Source organism: Xyrauchen texanus, chromosome 3, assembly GCF_025860055.1.
Source record: "Xyrauchen texanus isolate HMW12.3.18 chromosome 3, RBS_HiC_50CHRs, whole genome shotgun sequence".
NCBI classification, from domain to species: Eukaryota; Metazoa; Chordata; class Actinopteri; order Cypriniformes; family Catostomidae; genus Xyrauchen; species Xyrauchen texanus.
Window position 1 is genome coordinate 30,349,926 of NC_068278.1, and position 27,403 is coordinate 30,377,328.

At 38.8% G+C, this 27,403-nt stretch overlaps 1 protein-coding gene across 1 annotated transcript; it reads left to right on the top strand.

Annotated features, from left to right (window-relative positions):
- Nucleotides 1-26,319, top strand: arhgap35b (Rho GTPase activating protein 35b). Its single transcript, XM_052106625.1, has 7 exons — nucleotides 1-801; nucleotides 15,462-19,384; nucleotides 19,566-19,707; nucleotides 20,669-20,746; nucleotides 20,985-21,116; nucleotides 21,263-21,368; nucleotides 21,510-26,319. The coding sequence occupies exons 2-7, from the start codon at nucleotides 15,656-15,658 to the stop codon at nucleotides 21,874-21,876; spliced, it is 4,554 nt and encodes a 1,517-aa protein (XP_051962585.1). The 5' UTR covers nucleotides 1-801; nucleotides 15,462-15,655; the 3' UTR covers nucleotides 21,877-26,319.
- Nucleotides 26,320-27,403: the final 1,084 nt, after the last annotated feature.

Here is a 27,403-nt window from a genome sequence, read left to right on the forward strand (position 1 = left end):
CACAATTACTTGTAACATCAATTTGTGAAAGGATGCTGGTTCGCTTTTAGGTCGGGCCTACGTTCGCGTGCGCGCGCTCGATCTCGGCTCTTGTCATTGGCTCAGCGCTGTGCTGTTGTCCATGCGCCACACTGGGCGAGTCTCTCGGCTATCTCCGTTACACTATTTTATCCTCAAAAAAGGAGAGCGAAAGAAAGCAGTCGAAGAGAGTAGGGCTCGGGCGGATGGACCGCCATTATTGGGAGGCTTGGAAAACCACTTTCACCCTTACGCACAGTGTATATATATATCTTAACGTTTAGTGTTAAACTTGGCCCAGATTGCTTGTGATTTGGCTACGAAACTAGATGCTGTGTCTCTAGGCTAGGCTTTGCTGCGTGCTGTCTGCGTACGGCGGTGAAATCGGCATTTTATGGCTACAACAAAGGGCATTATAATTTACTAAAACCAACGTGTTTAGGCCGGAGGGAGATATTATAACAAGCCATTTTCTCCGCGGAAACTACTGGCCTCCATGAAAGGACATTTCTTTGTTTGGATATGTTAAGCCATCTGTGGATTTTGAGAGCCGTTTTTTGAATGCAAAGCTATACTGGTCGCTGACCAAATATCTCTTGGAAACTGCAAGTCTGTCACGCCACTGAAGCAATGATATAGCCCGCAAGGACTTTAATGAGCTCGGCCTTTTCTTTCTTTCTGGTTTCTAACAACATTGTCCGAGCTGGTTGTAAGCCTCCTCCCGCTGGCCTGGACGAGGAAAGTGGCTTTCAGAAGAGAAGGAGAGGACAGAGAAAGGCACTGGTATGTATTTCCGATGTTTCGATATTAGCTAGCATATGAAACCGTGTCCCATACGACGTGACATGTTTTGTCTTTGGGAAACCTACAAGTCGAGTCTCTACTGATGAGTGGCGGAGTACAGAAGGGAAATTATATTTAAGTGGGTGCTGTCTATTGTACAGGGAGCGCCTTGCTTGGTTGCTCTGAAAACGGATTTACTGTATCTAGCCGATTTTCATGCACAGGGGAACTAAGATCTAGACATATGTTTCATAATGCACGCACTCTATAATTTCACAACGCACTAAATTGGCAGACTATTGTCTCACGTGGTATACAAATTTTTTATTGTTGTGCAATGCTGGGCAGAATGGCAGAGAATGTATTTGCATTATACAGCATATTAGCGAGTTGTTATGTAGCTTAGTCGCAAATTCCTTTTTATTATAACGGTTTGCTTGATTTATAAAGTTAACAAAAGTGCCACAGTCAGTAATTTCAGTAGCACAACCACAGACAGCTGAACGCTCATTGGAAGGCAGTTCTGAACCATGACATCAACATTACGTATTTGGTTTTTTTTATGCAGGCTATGCTTTTTGGGCGGAAATAGTTACAAATTATTATTATTATTTTTAAGAGATGAGATGTGTCTTTTGCGTGAAGAGTGTACGTTTTTTCCTTAATATGCATACAGTCATTTTAGGTCTTGTAGTATGGAAGAACGGGGCCAAAGTCATATTTTCAGGAAAATTAGCTTTTTTATTCTTCTTTTTATTCATTATGGATGGAGCAACCATTTATGTAAAGAAATTACAATGGAAGGTTGTTTTGATTAAAAATCATAAATAAAAAAGTGGTGCTATTGAGGTAAAAGGCCCCCAGGGGACAATAGTTATAGGGAAAAATGTGTCAACTTAGGCAAATCATGACACAGCCAGATGTTTTTTGAGTAACAAATTAAGATAATACTTATTCAAAATACGTCTCAAGTATTCTATAAGCAAATTAATCTCCATTGTGATTGGATCAGACAATATGAGACCTTTTTCAACATCTTTCATTACAAATCTGTTCGCCACATTTAAGAAAAATAATGTTTGTTTTTTTTTTTTTATGGGGGCCTTAAATCCCTGAAACAGGGTGGCTTTTTACCACAAATACTATTCTTTCCCTTATTGGACCGTTATTAAAAAACATTTGATTTAATGACCTTGAACAAAACTGAACATGATAAATAAGTTTTTTTTATAAAATGTGGTAAATTATTAGATTTTCATTAGCTATGTACATACATTTGCAACATTTAAAAATATAACTATTAGATCAAATTATTTCAATCAAACTTTACACAATGCAAAGCACTTTGGTGGTTTTTGTTGCTGTTTAGTGTTTTGGGGGAAATAAAACCATAAGTGCCTTTTACCCCTGGGGGCCTTTACCCTACACCCTACTATATAAAACAACATCCTCTTTGAGTCTGTGTATGTTTCAAACCATATATTTGTACATTTTTCACAATTATAATAATAATAATAATACATTACATTTATACGGTATAGCACTTAACATTGCAAAGCAATCTCAAAGCGCTTTACAACAGGCTAAGTACAACACACTGGGCTACAGCAAGTACAATGCCATCAGATTATCATGTTGTATCTTGGTGTGTCAGGATGACCCTGTCAGCTAACAACCCAATGGCATTGTCACCAGCACTCACTTGAACTGCACCTGACCCAATTGGGGATCACCCAATTTTAGCTTAATAGCCAGACAGCATTTGAATTTGGTGTTTGATACCTTCAGAGTGTTTAACATAATTTAACTTCAAGGCCACAATTTTCTGTGCCTGTTCCCCCAGGACAGATTTTTCAAGTTAGCATATTAAATAAACCTGTTTTTTTTTTATTGCACTGTCCTGAAGCAGCCTCAGAAAAACGTGCAGATATTTTGTGATTTTGAATAAATTAACAGTTTAAGTATAAAGCCAACATTAATGTAATAATATATGTAAATATTTATTTTACCTGTATTAGGTGCAGCCCCATCAACTGCACTTTTAAGCAATAGATACAGTATTAAGAGACAGATATGTTATATTTTCTGTGTTTTATGACAATTCACCAGCATAAATCTGTGAGCAGGGCATTCAAGTACATTCATGATTATTCTATTAATTAGCAGCATAATGTCTGATAGGTGTTTCATGCATGGTTAATGGCACTGACATGCACAGAATGGGGGCAGCAGGGGCGCAAGCCCCTTTCATTCACAAATGAATCAAGGTGCCCTTTTGGTCAATAATTAAATTAAATTAGTTAAAACAAAATGTAAATTTCGCCATAATCTCACTATAACAGTAATAATATGTTATTATGAGATTTCTTTGTAAATTGTTGGCATATTATAGAAAATTAACCGGAGGTGACTTTAAGAGCACGCTACTGCAGATTGGGGGTGGATTCCAATCTCAAGTGATCCTCCCTATGCCATATACTCACTCCGCACTGCAGAGCCCTTGAAGTGGGTACTCTGAAGGAAACATGGCATTACTTTGTGAATCGCTAACAGTCTTGTGGAAGGGCCCTTAGAGAAATGATAAATTTTTTCAATTTCGTTTTGAACGAGCTTTCGAGTGGCATCCCCTCCTGCAGATGTGCCCTTCAAGGAGGCAAAAAATGCAGTTTTGAATACGCACAGGAACATCGAAGTACAGTTAAATTAGTAACAGGTCTGATAAAAAAGTCCACTTAATGTATTGTGTTGTATGTTCAAAATAATAATACTCGATTGTAGGGATGTCATGATGTGAATTTTTGATGGTACGATTATTTACTGATAAAAAAAAATCATGATTTCATGATTTTTACGATTATCTGCAAATGTACCTATTATGCAACAATAAAACCCTCCACAAACATGTCACAGCTTAAGTTTTATTGCAACATTCGTTAGGACATGCAATTAACATATATATTCCTACTTTTAACTGAAAACAAGTTGAAAACATGTAGGTAAATTACTTGTATTAAAGTTTTTGCAATTTTATCTATCTGCCCTCTGACACCAAAACGCACTGTACCTTTTCAACAAAAAATTATGTAAACCCTTTCAATAAATACAAATTGAATTAAATATAACCAAAAAAACAAAACAAACAACTATAACTTAAAACATATGTTTAAAATAAAACAGTGTCAGGCTAGGAGAACCTTCTTTCTTTATTCAGTAATCTAATGATAAGCACTTTTACGCTCACTGAAATCTTATTCAAGTAGGAAAAACAGAGGCATAATTTGGAGGCATCGCATTCACAATATAAAGCTGAACCCCTACTCTTTTAAACTTAAAATAAACAACTCTTCAGATTTACACAGTTTCAATTCAGTGTTTGACTTCACCAAAAGTTAAGTAGTACACTACATATAATATTTACTGTGTTTTTAAGATTATTACCTTCATCTGGGCATGAATCTCTGGATGGTGATCCCTCAGATGCTGGAACATATTAGATGTTTTCACCGCTTTTGCTGGCAGTTTTTGTCTGCACGTTTTGTATACTGGAGACCCGTCTTCAACAACTCCTGTGTCATATTTTAGATAGACAAAATGCTCCTAAATAGCTCATTTAATTTGCTTCTTCGGCGATACAACTCTGGGAGATTGCGTTGTTCCGCCATGTTTTCATTTTGAGAGTTTCACGTGCGCTAACAATTCACTTTCTGTACGCTCCCCGCCCTACCTAGACAATCACCTTGTGAACTTATTGGTGGACCTTGTTACCATAGTAACAGCCTCACAGACCAGCCAGGCAGAGGGCAGGGCACACACGCAAGTAGTTAGACACATACCAAAAGACTCATTTTCAGTACATTTGTAAAAAATAGACAACTTGGTTGTTTTTCCAGTTTTTAGCCGTAGTTTCCAAATTCTTCCGGTTTAATAACCGTAACCATTTTAATCGCGGTTAATTGTGAAATTGGGTAATCGCGACATCCCTACTCGATTGGTCCAACATCGTGCACCACTAGTGTATTACAGATTTATTAATTATAATGGGAGCAGTCGTGTCACTTTCAGTGAGATAAAATTAAATTAGACTTTTATAGAATATTGACATAAACTGAAAGAGCTATCAGGTTAAACCAAAGCCAGTTTGGTTTTGTTGAAACTAATAAGCCATTAGACTAATCACTTTCAGAAAAATACCATTAGGCTACCACTGTACCTCAGCTCCCTATACGCATAGTACGCTTTCTGTGTAGAGCACCAACTCCCTAGGGGGACACCATCAATCCCCAGGGGGGCACCAGAAACTCCACCGGCTGCCCTTACTTGCATGTTTTATGTTATTCAAGGTCCCGGTAGCATTCGCGGAACACAGATAATTGCGTCGCGCTCACACTTTCTCATCGCGCCATCGCATTGTGCACCACGTTACCAGGGTCATACCATGGTACTGAATGATTGATCTTGTTAATATTTCATTATACTGTCATGGTACTCTAAGGTACTTTAAAAAATACCATGGTTTTATGATATGACACATGTCAATAACATGGAGATATCACAGACCATTTCTGAAAATAAATAAACAAGTGTATTACCATGGGGATTTTTGTGAGAAATATAACAGAATAGGCTATTATTTGTGATTAAGGAAAAAATGATGTACAGTATGTACTGTATATACAAGAAAATGGTTATATACTCAAAAAGAAATTATTTAAGTATTTATAATTGCTATACATAAAAAAAAAACAGTGCCCTTTTTTATCCTTCCATCCCTATCCTGGTAAGGTGTGTGCATGTCACTGGTTCATGGCATGCTATTCAGTATATTTAATGTATAACAGTATAGTTATGTAGTTTATGGATAAAAATGTAGAGCCCTGGAGAGCAGTTGTGAAGACATGATTCATAGACTGTGTGTTATAACAAAATTCAAAACAAAAATGAGCTAACGTTTTAATTATAATCATATCACATTTAGTGCAACTTATAACCTACGCAGCTTTTTGTATTCATGTTACCTAGCATTTTTGCCTGCAGAAAAATAACTAATGTTAAGTTATTTTATGACGTATTATAAAAAAAACTTGTCATCCCTTTCTTGAATGGTCTAAAGGCATATTCACACCAACACAGCCAGGAATATAATAAATGCTGTAAACAAAAGTTTGTAGCATATTCACACCAGGGGACAAAAATACATCCTATTACAGAACAAGGTTTATTTCTCATTCCATCCTTCATAAGGTTAGCTCGCTGCAAAAGGAGATAATGTTCTGTTGCAAAACCACTCTTGTTTTATATTATGTAATTAAAAAAAATCTTATTAATGATTTCGGAAATCATTCTTTTCTATGTAGCATCTGTGAGAAAATTTAAAACTATCTCTCTTAGACTTTCGGCTCAACACTTTCCTTTCCTACGTTCCCTAAATAACAATGTACTTGCAATTAATACTGCTTCTCACAACTGCATATGAGACAAGACACCTGAATGACTCTGTTTACACCTGGTATTAAGATGTTTCTCGGGTGATCCGATCACAGGTGCTCATCGCTATATACAGATGTAAACGGGATCTGAATCGTTTTGTAATCGGATCACAAAAAGCACATAAGGTAGTCAAAAAACCACATGTGACCACATCGCATTTGAGGTGTAGCTAAGCGCTAATCAATCCTGAATGCATACCGGACAGAAGCCCCTCGCCTGTCAATAAACCGCTGTGTGTTAAATCAAAGAGTTTGATTTAATTTTCTGCTTATGAGCAGCGTTGACAGGAAATAACCATTCGATCTGAAAATTGTTAAAGGGGTCATGACATGGGTTTTTTTATTGTATTATTATGTTCCCTTAGGTGCAATTATTGTATTAATATATTTTTTTTTAAGAAAAACTTTTAAAATCTAGTGATTTATGACCTTTTCCCACCCTGTTTCTCATCCTCTGATTCAAACAGTCTGTTTTGGGGGCGTTTTCCATTTAAGACTTCAGTGTTAACGCTCACTGTTATGACTGGCTAACGCCAGTGCCTATGTATCAATTATTGACGCTCCCAGCCAGAACAATATGCAAGTAAACTAAGTAAAAACACTGTGATTATTCATAATGAATGAAATTGCGCTTTAAAAAGTAGTTTAAAGTTTAAAATAGATTACTTACAGTTTGCGTCGTCGTTGTTCCCAGAATAGTCGGCACGGACTTATCTTTGAGCAACAGTTTTCTGGCAAAGCCAGCATCATATTGAGATTTGTTCTCAAAACAGTCATCCTTAAAATGTACAGAACAAAGGCTTAAGTTAACACTGCCGTGACTGGGACGTCCACAGTCCATTTTTCCCTGACGTCTGGATCTTTCGGCAGCTTATTCAGAGGTTTTGTTTGACCACAGCCAGGAACAGCACATCTGTGTGGCATCGTAATTTTCCTGTGCACAAGTAGTCTCTGTCAGAGCTCGCTGTCCATCGACTGAACACTTGTGAGGCGACGGCGATACTGAAATGAGCGTAGTTGTCTTGGCGCTTAAAGCGTAGTTATCTTGTGCTGGAGGCGGTCATATGCAAACGCTGGTACGTCACTTCTAACCGTCACGTCACTTCTAACCATGAATCCAGAACGAGCTGTATTTTGAGCTTGATTAAATAAATGATTCGTTTAGAATGGGGAGGACGTCTTAAAATATTAAACTTGCAGGACGTTTTAATGATACAAAGACCTCTTATATACCAAAAGATCAAGGCAAATTTGGTTTCTCATGTCATGACCCCTTTAAAAGCGGATAAATATACAATCACAAGAACTTCACAGATCTTCTTCAGTGTGTCTGATATCAGCATGCAGTGACTGAAGTAGGGCTGTCACAATTACTCGATTTAATTTGATTACTCGATTAAAAAAATTCCTTGATTGCTAAATTGGTGAATCAACAAATCATAAATAAGGCAGAAGTAACATGATCCACAGACGAAGGTCTGAACACATAACAACAAGAGGTGTCAGATGTGTGAGAGCACTTTACTTTAGATGTGAAAAGCAATGCAGTCGATCTGAAAAACTTCTCCGGTTACACATGTAACCTCGGTTCCCTGAGATGGAGGGAATGAGACATTGCAGTGAAACGCTTTGGGGAATTCCTTTTCCACGATCTAGTTGAAGCTCTTGTATCATAATGCCAATCTTATGATTAGCAATGGTGTTTGAGCCCCGCCCTTTTAGACACGCATATAAGTGGGCCCTCAATGACCATTTCATCAGAATTTTCTCACGGAAGGACAAGAATGCATCGCTCGTACCTTAAAACTCTGAAGTAGTAGTGTGGCCAAGTTTTGCAATGTCTCGTTCCCTTCTAGAGCTTGACCAATAGTGGATTTTACTAATACCGATAACTAAGTTTGGCAGTACCTGCCGATAACTGATTAATCAACCAATAGTTTTTAAAATTGATAATGAATGAAAAAATAACACTCAAAGTAAAATAGTGCTGGACTTTATTACAAAAATAAACAGAACTGACTGAACCATGAAATATATTTTGTACTTTTTAAAATGAAATAAATATATGAATATTAATATATTTTAACTAATATTCAAATTTTAAAGTCAGCTGATTTGTTTCTTTAGTCTACAAGAGGGCACAATAAATATACAAACCATTCAGCAGGGGGGTGCTTCAATAAACAGTTCACATGGTGTTACACTTGCACTGATTCCTAGTATTTCAGACTCAAGCTTCATAATAACAGTAAAATACCACATTGTTTTTATTCAGTACAGTTGTATGTAGAGTAGTATTATTCATAGATAGCAGTGGTATTCGACTGAATTCGGTGGTTAAGTGGATCAGACTATGAGCCCATGCCAGACTAGAACCGTACACGAGGATCTCGAGACACACGTTTCCAAGTTGAACATCATTCCTGACAAAATATTTAAACAACTCATTGCTTAATCTGAGAAATGCTTATAAGAGAGCAAGACGCAACTGCCAAAGACCTCAACCAACTGTTAGGGGCTGTTCACACCGAACGCTTTTCAACCATCCATTTGTTTTTCTGTGTAAACACACTAGACAAATGTCTTTTTTTCCTTTGTTTTTGTTTTTAGATGATGTGTCAAATAAAAAATCTGATTAAAAGCATATTGAGACACCTGCTTTCTGTTAAACTGTATTTGTTGTGACGTGTCTTGCCTTTTTTAGTGCAAGAATGTGATCGATCTGAAGTCATCATATTGCAGTGAGAATATATATTTTTTTTATTGAAATCAGATTCATTTCTGATTTGTTTATACATTTCCCTCGGCTGCATGAAGAAATTAATTTGCTTTATCACGTCACTAGCTTTATGCATAAACGTGACCAGCTGGATATAAACTAATGCAAATAGATGGTAATAAATGTTTAAACGTTTGGGTAGCACTATTTTTGTCACATTGTTCTAACCGCTTGAGGTTAGCTTTAGTGTTAGTATCCTCAGTGTTGTCGGCAAACATACTGCTTTTCTCTACTAATGCAGCATATAGTCAAGAATTTCATTAATTTATAATGATATGACAACATGTACTGTAATGTATACATAGCTTTTCGTTGTTGATGTTTTAAATTCGTGTCTGAACTGTTCCGCTCCATGCAGAGTGTCTCACGTTTCAAAGCACACAACACAAGGCATCAGTGAAGTGATCTAGACCTCTAGAGGCTGCTCTCATACTGTATAACGACATTGGACCCTTCCCAGCTGCACCAGCACCAGACGCAGCGGGGAAAAACTATAATTGTGGATTTTTGCCAATAAAAGATAGTTCCAGAAATCTGTTATCGTGCCAATTAATCGGCAAAACTGATATATCGTCCAACCTCTACTCCCTTCATCTCAGGGAACCGGAGACATTCCCTGTCGATTCAGTTCACTCAACATTGCAGGGAAATGCTTTGGGGAACGGAGTCTCACCACGCCGCACTATGTAGCATCATACCCAAAGATGCAGCAGGGCATAAACACTTAGAAGAATATGTAGATAAGTTCACGGGCCCCTCATATTATAATATGTCTTCAAGTGTGTAAAGTGTAAAATAAATAACCCCACATGTCGCTTTATTCAAATTATAACATGTGGCCCACCTGTAATAAGGAGTTCGGGCTCACCCGCTGGGTTCGACTAGTAAGCTCTCTAGACAGAGAGGACTTGTGAATCGATGGATACCATGTCTAGCTTATAAAACCTTGTTGAATGCGCTTTTATGCTAATAGGGCATCTCACGCCCTTTGATTCAAAAGCAATGGTGATCCATTGAGAGAGCCTTTGTTTGGAAACGGACATGCCTGTTGTGTGTCCTCCATAAAAAACGAAGAGCTGATCTGACAGTCTAAACTGGCTACACATATGTGTGCAATGCCCGCAGGGGGCATAATAAAAGTACTAACTGCTCCTCATCCGAATTAGATGGTGGAGTAGAGAAAGCTTGTAGGTGCACTATCTGAACCCTGAAGGGTGTGGAAAGCACCTTAGGCAGATGGCGTTTTTTGGGTTTCATGGTGGCTTTCGAAAGCTACGGACCAATTTCCAGACATGAACTGTCAACTGACAGTGCCTGTATATCACCAACCTGTTTGACTGAGGCCAGAGCCAACAGCAGTGCAGTCTTTAGAGAGAGCATGTGCAACTCAGTGTATTCCAGTGATTTGAACGAAGGGCTCGCCAGATTGTTGGAACCGAAGCAGGGGAGAGGGGTTCAAGCACCTCATGAAACTTTATGATCAGATCATGTCTGCCTATAGAGGAGCCAGCCTATGGGGTGTGAAATGCCAAGATGGTCGCTACATATACCATATCGGGGTAAGCGCCTATTTGCGTTTCGTCAGCCACTTGTGGGCCAAGGCATCCACCCCCAGTGGGGCTTGGGTCATGGAGTAACAAAGAGGGCAGTGAGCTGTGTCCTCGGAGGCGCATAGGTCGACTTCCGCTTTGCCGAACATTTCCCAAATCCTCTGAATTGTCTGGGGATAAAGTCTCCATTCCTCCGGCATCAATCCCTGGCATGACATTATGTCCACTCTGCAGTTCAGATGGCCCCTAACATATGTTGCGTGCAGGGAGAGGAGATGACGCGCACTCCACTCCGTTCAACCCATGTTGAACGCATACGTGGTCACCACTTTTCTTCTGAAAACTTGACCCAGCATAATACCATAATGCTGATAAAGGTTTGGAGCTGTCCATAGTGCTAGAGCAGCCAGACAGCGGCAAGTCACGGTGATGCGTATGCGCCCCTGGTGCCAGGCATGACGCGGTACGTGGTGTTTGTGTTAGCACTGGAGTGGTTAGTGTAAAACACCTTGTGCACGACACAACGTCTTGTATGACGACGGCATAAAACCTTGCATTTTATGAAAAGACTTCAGTGGATATGCTTTCCCTAGTTTGAACTGAGAGACACTGATGAATGGTCCAAATGTGCTCACTTGTGAGGTGTGCACGCATGCTTATGGAGTTAAGTTGAACCCCCAAAAAGGAGATTTGTTGGTGCGAGTGGCCGTGGATAACAGGCACAGATAGCTGCTTCTGTTCATCAGATGAAAGCTTCACACTCCGAGCGTGTCACGCATCCGTGCACAGCACTAATAGTCTGAAGGCTCGAGCGAGCTAACAAAAGACACCAATCACCGCGGTTAACATGGTGAGTGAGTTTGGTTGGAGAGGAAGAAAGAGCTTTTTCAGACTCGTTCCCAGCGAGAATAGCGGCGAAGGGCGTGTCGAAACATAATAGAAAAGGCATGAGCTGAGTAACCATTATCAATGGTCAGTGCATGCTCCTCACCCTTGCTGGAGGGAGGGGCTGCAACATCCTCCATGGACCATTCTCCCATGTCCGATGCTGCGAGGGACATGGCATCATTATCATCATCAGACCCTTCGAATACGACAACACCGTGCTCATTCATAAAGGGCTGGAGGTCGTCAAGTGCGTACTGCACTGGTGAAGACGCTTTGTGGGAAGATCGAGGGGCTCATGGGGCTTGCGCCAGCGGGAGATCCTCCTACGGTTCTTCCATCTCTACCTTGAAGCCCTGCCTCGCTTCCTCATGTGGTCCCTCGATACTTGACACAAAGGAAGTGGTCGGGAGGGCATGGGAGGTGGAATTGTCCGTCAGAACGAGGGCAAACCTAGAGCAGAGTGTCATGAGACTCATGTTTTCACAGTGAGGGCAGTCTGTCGCCATGAGAGCTACTTCAGCGTGGGTGCGGCCCAGACAGCGAACACTCATGTTGGTCTGACAGAGCAATGTGTCACTCACAGGAACAATATGTGATTCAACATCTTTAAAAAAATGTGTACATAGAAGCGGCTCTTTTATAGAGTGTTTTACATCACTTGGACACAATATTACATATATATCAAAGGATACAGCTCCTGCCTGGATGTTGCTGGAAGCGGGAAGATGCCAGCGGCGAGGCTGAGAAACATTTTGCCGGAACACTAGAGGGGGCGGTGAATCTTTTGTTGCAGGCGCTGAGAGTCAGATGAATAATGTCCTGATACATCTGCAGGGAAATCTATAGCCTAGTTTCCATACACTTTTCATGCTATTTTGTTATCGACAAAGTGAAAATGCATAAAAAAAGTTTGGGAAATTTCTGCCTGTTTCCATTCAAATGTCCTTTTATCGATTAAAATGGTGTGCATGATGACGTCATGCCTAAAAAACACTTTGTCGCATAAGTTTTGGTTTATCATGTGTGTATATTGCTAATTATGTACCTTTCGCCTCCCAGATGTCCCTAATTTATTTACCTCCAAAGTTTTGGTAAAGTGGAGAGAGTATTGAGACAATTCATTGAAATTAGACTTACTGTCTTTTTAATTTCACAAATAAATGCAATCAGAAGACAGAATTGCTATCAAAAGGGAGCAGTTGCCCTTCTGATAGGACTGCAGGCCTAATATTGGATGTATACTGCCATCATGATTAACACAGGCTAACGATTGGGGTAAATTCTGTCATGTGACACTACATTTTTGCGTTAATGCCAATTTTCTCGACAAAAAGAGTTTTCAAACCAGTTTTTCGTGACATTTGAAGTATCGACATAGAGTTTATGCGCTAGAGTTAAACGGAACATTATCATGTCGACACGTGAAATTTTAGCAATAATTAGCATTTCCATCAGTTTTATTTTGATGTGCTAAAATTGTTTTGCAAAAAAATCCTTGGATGGATTTATACACACACACACACATACACACACACACACAACACCCGGGCTGAGGGATCAGTGAATATTCTTGGTTTTGTGATTTTGCATTGAAAATTAAATGAATTTATTTAAAAAAACTTAAATCAAATACATTTCTAAATTCAAATTGCACTCCAGTCGAAACGAAAAAGCAATTAAAATAATGAAGTGAAAATAATATATTTATATAAGTAACCACCTTTCCATTTACCGTCAGGCAAGTATCTGTCTTTAAACATGCAGGCGGAAAATTACTTACACAAATTAAGACATAAAAACAATTATAAATGTAAAAATAATAATTATAATGATGATTGTAATCACTGAAATATAAATCATGGTTTGAGGTGAACGTGTTTTTGTATTATTTTATGTTTTAATCACAGATGTATAGGCTATAGGATGCAGAGCTGTGGTCACAAGGAACTGCTCTGTGGAAATAAAGCGAACTGAATTCAAAGCACCTCCTGAGCTGAGAAGTCTGAGGTCATTTGCAGCACTTATAGACGATACTGTTCTTGCAAAAAAAAAAAATTCAGAAGACAGAAACGAAGAAAGAGTGAGAACCTTTTACATGCGTGTACTCCACGAGACTGCATGTCTACGTACAAACAGCACGTCAGACATGTGCATAGGTGGCTTTTCTGTCATCTGTTCTTAAAAATATAATAAAGTGTTTCTTCAAGCATGTGTCTGTGTGTCTACGGGCAAATATTTGTAATATTAATTTGATAATAATAATAGCCTAATAAGAATAAGAATAATAATTGAATACATGGGAAAATTAGCCAAATATCGCCTTGACATCGTCAAAGGCATCAGCTATTTGCGATCACTCTGACCATCGTCAATCCCCGAGATCATCGTCTGTTGGCACAACCCTAATATGCATTTCTCTCTATAAATTAACAAAATGTTCAGACAGTCTCTTGCTGGTTTTTCCAACACATTCAGAATCATTACCGCTTTTGCTGGTGTCACTGTGGTTTGCTGCTTGCATGCGCTTGTAAATATTATATTTTAAAGGCTCATTATTACAATTTAGTATTTCTGTAATGTAGAACAGTGTTATCAGTGTTACTTATAACATTCTTTCTCAGCCCTGGAAATCAAACAATTTTCGGACAAAAATCTTTTGCCGGGGGCAGCCCTAGTATACAGTCATGAAATCTGATGCTCTCTACACAAAATCCAAAAACAAAAGAGATGCATAATACCAGTTGTAAATGATGGTGGTGCCAGTTAATACGCATTAACACCAGGGAATAAATAGGGCACATGCACAGCGGGAATGTGAGGGACAAAAGTATGAAGTCAAAACTGATGCAGTTTAAATGTTTTTCTGTTTTCTTTTTATCTGTCAAAATTATGGACAGAATTTGGATTTATTCATCAATGTTTCAAAATTTGGTCAAGTAATTGATTGTTGAGTGACTGTGTCCCACCCTAAATAATGACCCTGAGATGCCACTGATTCCTGTTAATATTGTATTCAGTGTTGCATGTAAGTTATGGTTAAAAAACAACAACCAAATAAAATAGCTTTTATATCTCCATTAAATTCTTTAACCATGAATATATCTCTTCCTCAAAAAACAATATTGGTGGGCAGACATCGTTTTTAAAAAGAGCTAAAATATTTTATTTCCATGTTTCCCATATTTGAGTTCTAAACTGAAATGGGTAGGTTATGTGGAACTTGTTCATGAAAAAAGTAGATCTTACATTTAAAAAAAAGAAGGAAAAAGAAGAAAGTTTGACACGCCTGGAGTAGCTAGTCTCTGTCACCTTGAATTATATATATATATATATATATATATATATATATATATATATATATATATATATATATATATTTATTATTATTAAAAAATTTATATTATAGATCGGCTTTGGTTGTCTGTTGGCTTTAGATATTGTTTGCACAATCATTTTTTGTTATTCCATCGTAGAGTGCATCGAAATGTAGGCTAACAGCTTACCTCAACAACTTTTTATTTGATTAATCAGCAGAATAAATGATTACTCGATTACCAAAATAATCGATAGTGATAGCTCTAATCTGAATTGAAGCTCATTTAGTACATTTACTCCACTAAAACAATGCATAATTCTGCTCGAAATGTTGCATTTGTGTTCCGGTTGAATTTAAAAAGCATTTGGGGATACAGCAAACCGGTTTTACTAGCGCTTACATTAATGTTTTTTGAGGATGCTGAGTATTTATTATTACTGAAGATACATATTTTGACATACTCATGGTAGATTGTGAGCTACTTTAAAGGGGGTTCATTTGTTAGACAAGGGGTTTCAACGAAGGATTATAGTTTTAATATCTGTGGGATTTAATGATGTAGTTTTATAAGCCTTTTGTGCAAATAAAGCACATCATTTTACCAGTAATTGGTTTGTTCTCTCTCTCCTTTTCTCATTTAGGTTCACCCCAATTTTTGCCTCTGTCACCTTTACTCAAGTCCCCAGCCTAACTATCTCTGAAACCCCCTTAAATGGTCAGTTTTCTTGACCTAAAAGGGTGACTGAAACATCAAAGCTAATTACTAAATTGTAAATCACACACGGCCCTGACTGTGCCAACCTTTGGCCCATGGCAAGATGAATGCCTGCATACGATGATTATGGCTAAAAAACAAGAATCCCGAATGCCTATCTACAACCTTGCTGTTGTTGGTCTGTCAGGCACTGAGAAGGAAAAAGGCCAATGTGGAGTTGGCAAATCCTGTCTTTGTAACCGCTTTGTCCGTCCTAGTGCAGACGACTTTCATCTTGATCACACTTCTGTTTTAAGTACCAGTGACTTTGGTGGCCGTGTTGTCAACAATGACCATTTCCTATTCTGGGGAGAGGTGGGGCGTGTTTTGGAGGATTGTGCAGAGTGCAGGATGCATGTGGTTGAGCAGACAGAATTCATTGATGACCAGACATTTCAACCCCATCGTAGCACAGCCTTGCAGCCTTACATAAAAAGAGCTGCCTCCACCAAACTGGCTTCTGCTGAAAAACTCATGTACTTCTGCACTGATCAGTTAGGGCTGGAGCAGGACTTTGAACAGAAACAAATGCCCGAAGGAAAGTTGCAGGTAGACGGCTTTATGCTTTGTATGGATGTCAGTCGTGGTATGAACCGCAACTTTGATGATCAAATGAAATTTGTTACCAACTTGTACAATCACTTAAGCAAGACAAAAAAGCCTATTGTGCTGGTTCTCACTAAGTGTGACGAAGGGGTGGAGCGATACATCAAGGATTCTCATACTTTTGCCATTACAAAAAAGAACTTGCAGGTTGTTGAGACGTCAGCACGGTCCAATGTCAATGTTGACTTGGCTTTCCTTACCTTGCTACAGCTCATTGACAAGGGAAGAGGTAAGCCCAAGATCATACCTTACTTTGAGGCATTAAAATGTCAGAGTCAACTAATTGCCTCTGCAAAGGACCGCTATGAGTGGTTGGTGAACCACATTGTGAAGAATCACAATGAAACTTGGCCTAACATCAGCCGAAGAATGCAAACCTTACCTGAATACAAGGAGTATGTATTTTTAGAAGGTACTAGTAAAGCTAAGAAATTATTTCAACAACATATTCACCGGCTAAAGCAGGAGCACATTGAAAGGCGTCGCAAAGGATATTTGAGCACTCTTCCACTCGCCTTGAATACTTTGGTGTCTGAGTTGGATGAAATTGAGCATTTGAGCTGGTCTGGGGTGCAGAAGGTCATTGAGTCCAAGAAAGATTTTGATCATTGGTTTGTGGTACTGGAGGATGCCCCATGGGAGTTGACACCACATCTTGACAACATGGAGGATGAGCGGATCCCTTTTGATGTGCTAGACACAACGGCTGCTGAAATAATCTTTGATGCACACCTTGAACTCCTGCGCAATGAATGCAAGCGTGCTCAAATGCGGCATGAGTTTAAAGCAAAATTGGCATCTTCACCTTTCGTTACCCCTGGCAAGCCCTGGGAAGAGGCCCGCAGCTTCATCATGAATGAAGACTTCTACCTGTGGCTTCAGGAGCCTGAATATTTGGACATTTATAACCGGCACCAGAAAGCAATCATAGACAGGGCAAAAGAGGATTTTCAGGAGCTTCTGCTGGAGTACTCTGAGCTTTTTTATGAACTTGAGGTAGATGCCAAGCCAAGTAAAGAGAAGATGGGAGCAATTCAGGAAGTGTTAGGTGAAGAACAGCGCTTCAAGGCACTGCAGAAATTGCAAGCTGAAAGGGATGCTTTAGTGTTGAAACACATCCATTTTGTGTATCACCCTACTAAGGAAACTTGCCCTAACTGTCCACACTGTGTTGACAGCAAAATTGAGCAAATGCTAGCTTCATGCTTTCCCACACGATACCCCTTCTTTGGAAAGTCCCATGTGACTGATGGAAAGGTAGATAGGAAAAATCTTGTTATACTTGGCAAAGATGGTCTTGCTAGAGAATTAGCCAATGAGATTCGGGCATTGTGTACCAATGATGATCATTATGTGCTTGAAGGTAGAATGTATGAACTTGTTCTTCGGCCCATAGAAGGCAATGTTAAACTTCCTGTTAACTCATTTCATACAGCCACATTCATTCCCCATGGATGCCTGTGTTTGTACAATTCAAAAGAGTCATTGTCATATATTGTAGAAAGTATTGAGAAGTTGCGAGAGTCCACACTTGGCAGAAGAGACAACCATATGACTCAGCTTCCTCTGTCACTCTTGTTAGTAACCAAAAGAGGTGTTGGTGGACTGGGTGACATTGGTGGAGAGACTGCCCAAGCATTAATCTCACAGGGTCAGCAGGTAGCTGTAAAACTGCAATGTAACTATCTGGAACCTGCCAATCCAGGCATTGGCTATGGTCGAAATGTGAATGAAAGGCAGATTAATCAGGTCTTGAAAAGTCTACTTGAAATTAGGAGGACTTCTACATTCCGTAGCTGTTCCCCACCTGCACCGCCGCTCCCTCCTTGTATTCGAGACATACAGCAGGACCAAAGCCCAGAGGCTGAATTACGTATTGTCATGTGCCTAATGTGTGGTGACTCTTATGACATTGATCAACTTCTTGCACCATTCCTGCTCCCGCAACATTGCAAGCCGACCTCTCCCCATGCAAGTGGTACTTCAGTGCTGTTAGAACAGACAATTGGTGGCCACAAGCATACAATTGAACTATCCCTGCTGTCATACCATGCTTCTTTTGCCACACGTAAAAGTCGGCTGGTGCATGGCTACATTGCTGTATACTCTGCCTGTCGCAAGGCTTCTTTTGAAACCCTGTGTGCCTTTTTGTGCGAGGTTCAGGACATTATCCCAATTCAGCTGCTTGCAGTGGGGGAAACACAGGCTGAGCTTATAGACTCTGAGTCTGCTCGTGAGTTTTTAGTCCAAGGTGAAGAACTGGCCCATGAACTTGAGGGACGGTATTGCAGTCTTGTCTGTGGCCCCGATGGAGTTGGTGGAGGGCTACAAAAAATGGACCTCTTGGAATCATTTTTCAAAGAGGTATTAGAAAAGAAAACCATTGTTGAGGCCAGCCATATGTATGAAAATGTTGCAGAAGCCAGTAGCACAAATGAGAATGTATATTCACCACACTGTGGCTCCCCAAGCCCTGTCACAATGCTGTTAGATTCTGAGGAAGACATGGAAGCTTCCCCGCCTTACCATGATGGCACACTAACCTCTCATGGAGGATTCAAACTGCCTGACTTGGACTCAGTTGACACATTCTCTGTGATCTCTGACCTTAGCACCTTTGAGAACAAGCTAAACAATAAAGTCCCTCCACAAGTGAGACCCAAACCTAGTGTCACATTTGACCTCAGAAAACCAAATTTCAACCCTTATGTGGATGCTGTCAGCCATCGGCGGTCTCTTACTTCCAATGTGACATGGCCTCTAGGAGGAGATTATGATCCTTCAGACTATGCTGAGCCAATGGATGCTGTCTCTAAGCCACGCCCCAGCTATGAGGACTGCATATATTCTGTACCACATGACAGCACACAGGGCAAAATTATTACCATCCGCAATTCCAATAGGATGCACTCTAATGGAGGAGGCAATGGATCAGACAGTGAAGGGGATGGCAGCTCCTTGGAGAGACGTCGCAAGTTCTCAGCAGCGAGGGTGAAGCCACAACTCTATCGTGATCGTTCCAAACGACTGGGGAAGTTTAGTACTTTCCGCACTAGTTTTTCTATTGGTAGCGATGATGAGATTGGCACAATTTCAAGGTCAAAAGAAGATGATGTTTCAGGACTGAAGGGAGACTTACTCAATGAAGAAGGTGAAGATCCCAAAAAGAGGAACATACTGAAAAGTCTTCGCCGACCAGGCAAAGTGAGTTTTATTTATTTATTTGTTTTACTTGGCTTTTGTGATTCTCTTTTTAAATAATGTAATAATTAGTCTTCAAATTAGATTTTTCACATGACTGCAAATTACTTTTTGCCTTAACTTTTCATTGTTTTAACTATTATTATAATGTATTTGTCTTTGTCTTTATCTTGCTGTTTGGCAGAAAACAAGACCAAAGCCTCGACATTCTGTCTCTAAGCCTTTAGAGAGTAGCTACTTTGGGGTGCCTTTGGTTAACGTGGTTTCCCCTGAACGGCCTATTCCACTTTTCATTGACAAGTGCATCCGTTATATTGAGGCCACAGGTACATTTGCTGCTGCTGTCATTTTACTGTACTTCATTTAACAATGAAGATTGTAGAACCATAAAAATGTGATTTAAATGTGAATTAATGATAGTAATCATTTTTTAATTGCCTCAAGTACAGTATACTAGACCTGCATCTAGTACTGGTTGTAGTATTAGCCATGTTACCTTGACAAGAATACCAGGATTGATGAGTGCTTAATGGGGTAGTTCACCCAAAATATTTAAATCTCTCATCATTTACACCCTTATGCCATCCCAGATGTGTATTTTATTTATTCTGCTGAACACAAACAAAGATTTTTAGAAGAATATCTCAGCTCTGTAGGTCCATGCAAGCTAGTGAATGGTGACCAGAACTTTGAAGGTCCAAAAAGTATACAAAGGCAGAATAAAAGTAATCCATACGACTCCAGTGGTTAAATCCATATTTTCGGAAGCGTTATGATACGTGTGGGTGAGAAATATATCAAGACCTTTTTTACTATAAATATTCCTACTTTCCCAGTAGGGGATAATATGCACAATTTATGTGAATCACCATAAACAAAAGAAGAAGTATGTGGAAGTGAAAGTGGAGATTTATTGTAAAAAAAGGACTTAAATATTGAACTGTTTCTCACCCACACCTATCATATCGCTTCTGAAAATATGGATTTAACCACTGGAGTCTTATGGATTACTTTTATACTGCCTTTATATGCTTTTTGGACCTTCAACATTTTGATCACCATTCACTTGCATTGTATGGACCTACAGAGCTGAGTATTTTATTTTTTTTAATCTTCATTTGTTTTCAGCAGAAGAAAAAAGGTTATACACATCTGAGATGGCACGAGGGTAAGTGATGAGAGAATTTTCCTTATTGTGTGAACGATCCCTTTAATGTCTTAATGTTTAACTGTCAGAGCCAGTTGTGCAAGAAGACGGATTAATCACTCTCTGTGTGCCTCTCTCAGGTTTGACCACAGAGGGTATCTACAGGGTAAGTGGGAATAAGGCGGAGATAGAGAGCGTGCAGAGACAGTTTGAACAGGGTAAGTTCAGAAAGACTACAAAACTTACTAAAACTGTTGTGGGTTATAGTATTAGTATGATGACGTATTGCCTTTTAGTTAGTTTTACAAGTACATTTTGTGAGTTTAAAAATTAGTTTAGTGTTAATTAGTGTGTGTTGTTAAAGTTTTGATGGATTTCACATTCTACTGGTCTGTTTTTGCCTTAATTACATTCTTTCCTCTCTCTGTGCATTCATCTGTTTTTCCTACATCTTAGACCACAATCTGGACCTAGTGGAGAAGGACCTAGTGGTGAACACAATTGCTGGGGCATTGAAAAGTTTCTTTTCTGAGCTGCCTGAACCTCTGATTCCTTATAGCTCACAGGTGGAGCTAGTGGAAGCTTTCAGTAAGACTTCACTTAGTCTTCTTATGCATTTGAGAAGAATATTTTATATTATAAACACTTTTAAATTATAAATCGACAATGTGTTGCATGACGATGAAATCAAGGTGGTATGTGACATTTTATAATGTGGACCTTTTTTTCTATAGAAATTAATGACCGAGAACAGAGGCTGCACACTATGAAGGACGTGCTAAGGCGGTTTCCCAGAGAGAATTTTGATGTTTTCAAACATGTAATGAGCCATCTAAACAAGTAAGTGTCAAAACACCAGCAGCTGATAACTGTTGGAGAAAAGCAAAATGGGAGAGATTTCAAACTTTCTCTCTCTCTCTCTCTCTCTCTCTCTCTCTCTCTCTCTCTCTCTCTCTCTCTCTCTCTCTCTGTCTTTCTCAGGGTTAGTCAGTGGAACAGAGTCAACTTAATGACCAGTGAAAATTTATCCATTTGTTTCTGGCCAACACTGATGCGGCCAGACTTCACCTCTATGGATGCCCTGACAGCCACGCGCACCTACCAGACAATCATTGAGATATTCATCCATCAGTGTGCTTTCTTCTTTTACAACCAACCTCCGGCAGAGTCACCCACTGGCTTCTTTGCACTCCCTGGACCATTGGTGCCCTCTGGATTGCCCCCATCCCCCACAGCTGCCCCTTCTTATTGTCCCTCGACCCCACATTTTACCCCCCTTTTGCAGTCCCCCCCACATTCTCCCCCTCAGAGCACACACACAGCCTCTGCAGAACCACAAACACTGTGAGTTGGGGGAAATGCAGCCCATGATTATTTAGCGAACTGTACACACACACACACACACACCCTTCAATGCATGCTTGCACATATACATGCCCTGCACACACACACACATGTAGCTTGTTTAGGTCAGTGTTGAATGTGAAAAAAGTGTGCTGATCTCTCAGTCCTTGTATTTGGGAACGAGTTCATCATGTACAGTTACTTACACGTCAATCAATCCAATCATACACCAGATGAAGGTCAGTGTGCTTTAGAGCTCTTGAAAATTCTTTAAAAGACAGCAGAGTCTCCAGTTTGTGATTGTGATTACCATGTCAGCATTGCTCTCTATGTAGTTTATTACAGAAGAGGGATGTTCTTATTTTCCCAAGAGTGAAATATGGATGTTTTAATAAAAAAAGATGTGAGCAGATTTGAAAGACTTGAACATTTTCCAGCTTGCTCTTTCTCTCCCACTACATACTAGCAAATCTATGTTTTTTTTTTTCTTAATTCAGAGTGTATCTGATCTCTGTCTTTTATCTGTCCCTTTTTCTATTCTGCCTCTTTCTGTTTTTCTATCTGCCTGCCTTTCTATGTGAAACTGTGGTATATGGGACACTAAAGTCATGGAAAAAAGCACTTATTCATTGTCCAACCTTCCACCTTAAAAGCATTTTGGGAGAATAATAGAACCCCCCTCCCCATTTATCAAAAGATAAATGCCATGGATTTTGGAGGATGATTTCTTCCCTTGTCAGACTTGACATTCGGACACATGATGGGCCAGAAGGTGATGCTGATGAGGATTTACTTTGCTAAGTGGCTCCTATGAATCTTTGAGCCTTCAAGCCTTTTATTGAACATTGGGATTTAAATGGTAGTGATATCAAGTGGTTTTAGGGAATGCATTTCCAGTTAGCGCTGCCGAGGGTCTCAAGAACACTGAGGCTAAAGATTTACTCTGAACCTAAACACAAACCCTCTCCCCTTAATTTTGGACTCAAGTTAAAATATTATCATGTTGAAGGCTTTTCATTAATGCCTAATCTGACTGTTTTAAGAACTCTTATTGTTTTTACTTAATAGACTGAAGCACTTTTTTGCCTTTTTTTTTAATAGACCTATATTGTGAACTGAAACACTGAAGACAAGTTGGGTTGTTGCAACCATGTTAGAAGGATCAATATACTTTTCAAAGTGAAAGTGGAGTAGTCAGAAACCAATTAATCCTATTCCTGGACTGAATTTCCTATTCCTGGACTGAATTTCCTTTTTATGATTCTCCATCCTTATCCGCTATGAGTATTTTTTTGGACCTATCACACAGCCTGAATTTTGGCTAACATGGACCTTAAAGTCATATCACAATTTTTCATTGTCATATTCATATAAATGAATTAGAATGACAAATTTAGCCTTTTTTGCTTTTACCATTTCATGTTCTGTCAAAACTCTGGACAAATCCATGATGTTGAAAGATACAATGGTTCATTGTGTGTAGATTAAATGTGTATTACCTAATTACCTTAATTTTGTCTCTTAAAACATGGATCTTCTGAAGTGAAGGAAATTATTCCTAAATGTGTTTTATTTGCAAATTCCACTTCCTATTTCTATCCAGCCAAGGTAGAAAAGCTGAAGTACCAAAGTAGTGCAATGTGACTGACGAAGGTTCAACACCAGTTGTAAATATTTTAATGACGGGTTGGGGATGAGTATGTCAGATTTAATTCAAATACTTGATAAATAACCCATATGGCAAATCCTTGATTTAAATTTTTTTTTGTTAAGTAACTTCTTTCTGTGTATCTGCTGCTTTTCTACCAGGCTGAACAAATCTGAAATCATCCCAGCTTTACTTGAAATGTACAATGTTTCTTTCATATTGAGATTTCCAGAAAAGTGCTTGAAAGCTCTAGAATTACTGTAGTGACTAGTCTAGATGTTGATACAGACATTTGTATGTGTTATACTTGTAAGAATGCAATTTCTCTTCAAAATAATGATGTGATTCATCAAGAAAAGTATGGGTAATTGTAATGGTTATCACAATGTCTAAAGATTTGAAACCCTTCAAGAGTGCCATAAAATGTTCTCCTAAGTAGAAGTGTTAATGTAGAAGTAGATGTTCTTTGCATAATTCCCACCAGAAAATGTGAAAATTCGAAAATAATTTCCTGTCCTTTGTTGCTTTTTGTTGAAGTGAGAAAATACAGGCAACACTTGATTGGTTGTGGACATGCAGCATTGGGAGTAATATATATATATATATATATATATATATATATATATATATATATTATACAAAGTTCTTCATTTTGCGCTTCACAACACCTGACCTGCTGAGTTTACCTATATGTTTGCACCCTGAAATTGTGTAAATGAACTGTAGGAACTAATAAGTGAGCCCAAGGCATAATCCTGGGGTAGATGTGACAGTTATGGGAATTCTGATCTGCCACTGTATTAATTGATAATTATCAATATAAAAACGTATGAAACAATTTCTCGCACTTTTAAATGTGTCATTTACCATACCTTTATCAGAATGACTTAAATATGTGTATTTTGCCTTTGTGACCGAGGAAGCATTTAAAGCCTGTTGAGACCATTTAAAAAAAATGTATTGCCTATGTTTTGAGTTTAAGCTTGCAAAAATGAATATCATCCTAATCAGAAGTAAGTCTGACAAAGTTCAGCTGTATTGCTCTTGTGTCTGAGGAAAGCCTAGATTAGACACAAGGGCAAGACCATTCTAATTATTTCACACTTTTAGCTCTATGAGAATGAATGTTATACCTCTTGTGGCCATAACTTGATCAGCAGTTATGAGGTTGTGTTTAAAGTGATAGTTCACCTAAACATTAAAATTCTCTCATCATGTGTTCACACTCATGCCATTCCAGATGTGTATGACTTTCCTCCTTCTGCTGAACACTCTGTAGGTCTATATAATGCAAGTGAATGGTGACCAGAACTCCAAAAGCTACAACTATCGCAAAAAAGCGATAATGTCATAAAAGTAATCCATAAGACTAGTGGTTTAATCAATGTCTCTGAAGCGATCCAGTTGGTTCTGGGTGAGAACAGACCAAAATGTAACTCCTTTTTCACTGTACTAGGAAAAAAACTGTTTGCACAGCTACTTGATTGGTTAATGAGGGCTGGTCTGTGGGAGAAGGATCTGTAATCCAGATTCCATTCTTTACCACTTGCTCTCATCTCCGTAAACGCACAACTACCACCCTGTTACACCCTTTTCCTGGTACCTTTTGTTTATATTTATTTTTATTGCAATGCTTTCTACTGTGAACACACAGTAGTGTCATAAAGACACTACTATGTCATAAAGAGATGGCTTTAGTTTCTGTTAAATGTCAGAGATATTTAGTACAGTATGAAAAATGCTGTTATTTGTAAGTTATATTCACCCTTTGCTATATTGAAAGCACTACAACTACACATTATATAATGTTTTACCTTGTGAACTTATTTGTTTTTTGAAAATGTAAAGTAATTTCAAATCAGATGATTGCAACATGCTCCAAAAAAAGATTGGACAGGCGAGTGTTTACCACTGTGAAATACCAGCATTTGTTCTAATAACACTTATTAAGCATTTGTTCACTGAAGACACAAGTTTTTTTTAATTTAGAAAGTGAAATTTTCCCCCAATCATCCATTATGTAGGTCTTTAGCTGCACAATTGTACGGGGTCTTCATTGCTGTATGGTGTGCTTCATAATATGCCACACATTCTCAATTGGAGACAGGTCAGGACTGCAGGCAGGCCAAACTAGCACCCATACTCTCTGCTTACACAGCCATGCACTTGAAATCCGGGCAGTATGTGGTTTAAAATGCAGGGACTTCCCTAAATTTTTTACATATCGGTCTGCATTCATGGTGTTCACACAGATGTGTGAGTTACCCATGCCATGTGCACTGACACAACATTGAATAGTAAAGTCTTAACTTGCATTTGTGGATGGAGTGGCGAATGGTGTTGACTAAAAAAAGGTTTACTAAAGTTTATCCAAGCCCATGTTCATCCATTATAGATGCATGTCATTTTTTCAGATGGTGACGTCAGAGGGATCAGAGATCACGCACATTCAGAAGTGGTTTCCGTCTTGCCCTTTATCTTTTTAATCTTTTAACTATTGTGCACTGTAGAGGGTGAAATGCACCAAACCTTCCGATTTGTCTTTAAGGAACATTGTTCTGAAATTGCTGGATTATTTTCTGAAGCATCTGTTGACAAATTGACTAGTCTCGAATGATCCTTGCTCTTGAAGGACTAGGCTGTTTTTGGAGGCTCCTTATATACTATGACACGATTGCCTCACCTGTTTAACATATCCTGTTTCACATCGCCTTGTTATTTAAACTCGTCAAATTGTTATTAGTCTTAAATTGCCCGTCTCAACGTTTTTGGATCAATCATCTGATTTGAAATGACTTTACATTTTCAAAGAACAATGAAATTCACAAGGTAAAACATTATATAATGTGTAGTTGTAGAGCTTACAATATAGCAAAGGTTGAATATAATTTACAAATCACTCCTTTTGGGGGTTCTGTCCCAACTTTTTCAGAATTGGGGTTGTAGTTGAATGTGATTGTTTGTTATATTTGAACAAAAGATAAGGCTTGGCTAACTTAATAGCATGCATGACTGAAGATTTAACAGGGAGAGATTTTCTCTGGTTTCAGCATTTTAGAAGATGAGCCTGATTAAAAATATGTATTTAATTATGATGAAAAAACATCAGCAAAATGATCCTGTGATAAAAGAGGTTCAAGACTGATTTAAATAAACAGAACAATAACAAATCAAGTTTGTTACATTAATGATGTTCTCAATTTTTTTGTGATTCTAATATCCTTGATGAGCGACAGTAGATTGAATATGTGATTTATTTTGGCTGTATTCGTAAACAAATTACCTTTGAAACAGTTTACGACTAAACACATGTGGAAACTCTTAATACTACACTATACAATGACATTCTTTGCTTCCACCTTTGTGGTTACAGTTTGGGGAGGGTCTTATCTGTTTCAGCGAGATCCAAAGAGAAACTGTTTACAAAGTCTGGTGTGGCAGAACTTGCCACACCAGACTTTCATTTATATGGCCTAGCTTGCAGTTCCAATTCATGCCAACGGTGTTCAACAAGGGGTTCAGCTCTGGGCTTATGCAGGCCAGGCAAGTTCTGCCACACCAGACTTTGTAAACAGTTTCTCTTTGGATCTGTTTCAGCGAGAACATAAGCCCAGAGCTGAACCCCTTGTTGAACACCGTTGGCATGAATTGGAACTGCAAGCTAGGCCATATAAATGACCCAATGTCAGTGCCTGGCCTCACTGATGCTCTTGTGTCTTGTTAAACATTTAATTAAAAAATATGAATCCCTCCCTTTGTTGCTTTTCATTGGATGCTGTAATGTGGATGCCAGGATTTGGATATGTAAATGCCTCTATTATGGTTGGCTAACCTCTTTACACATATGGGGACTAAACATCCCAAAATAATACAGAAGCACTCT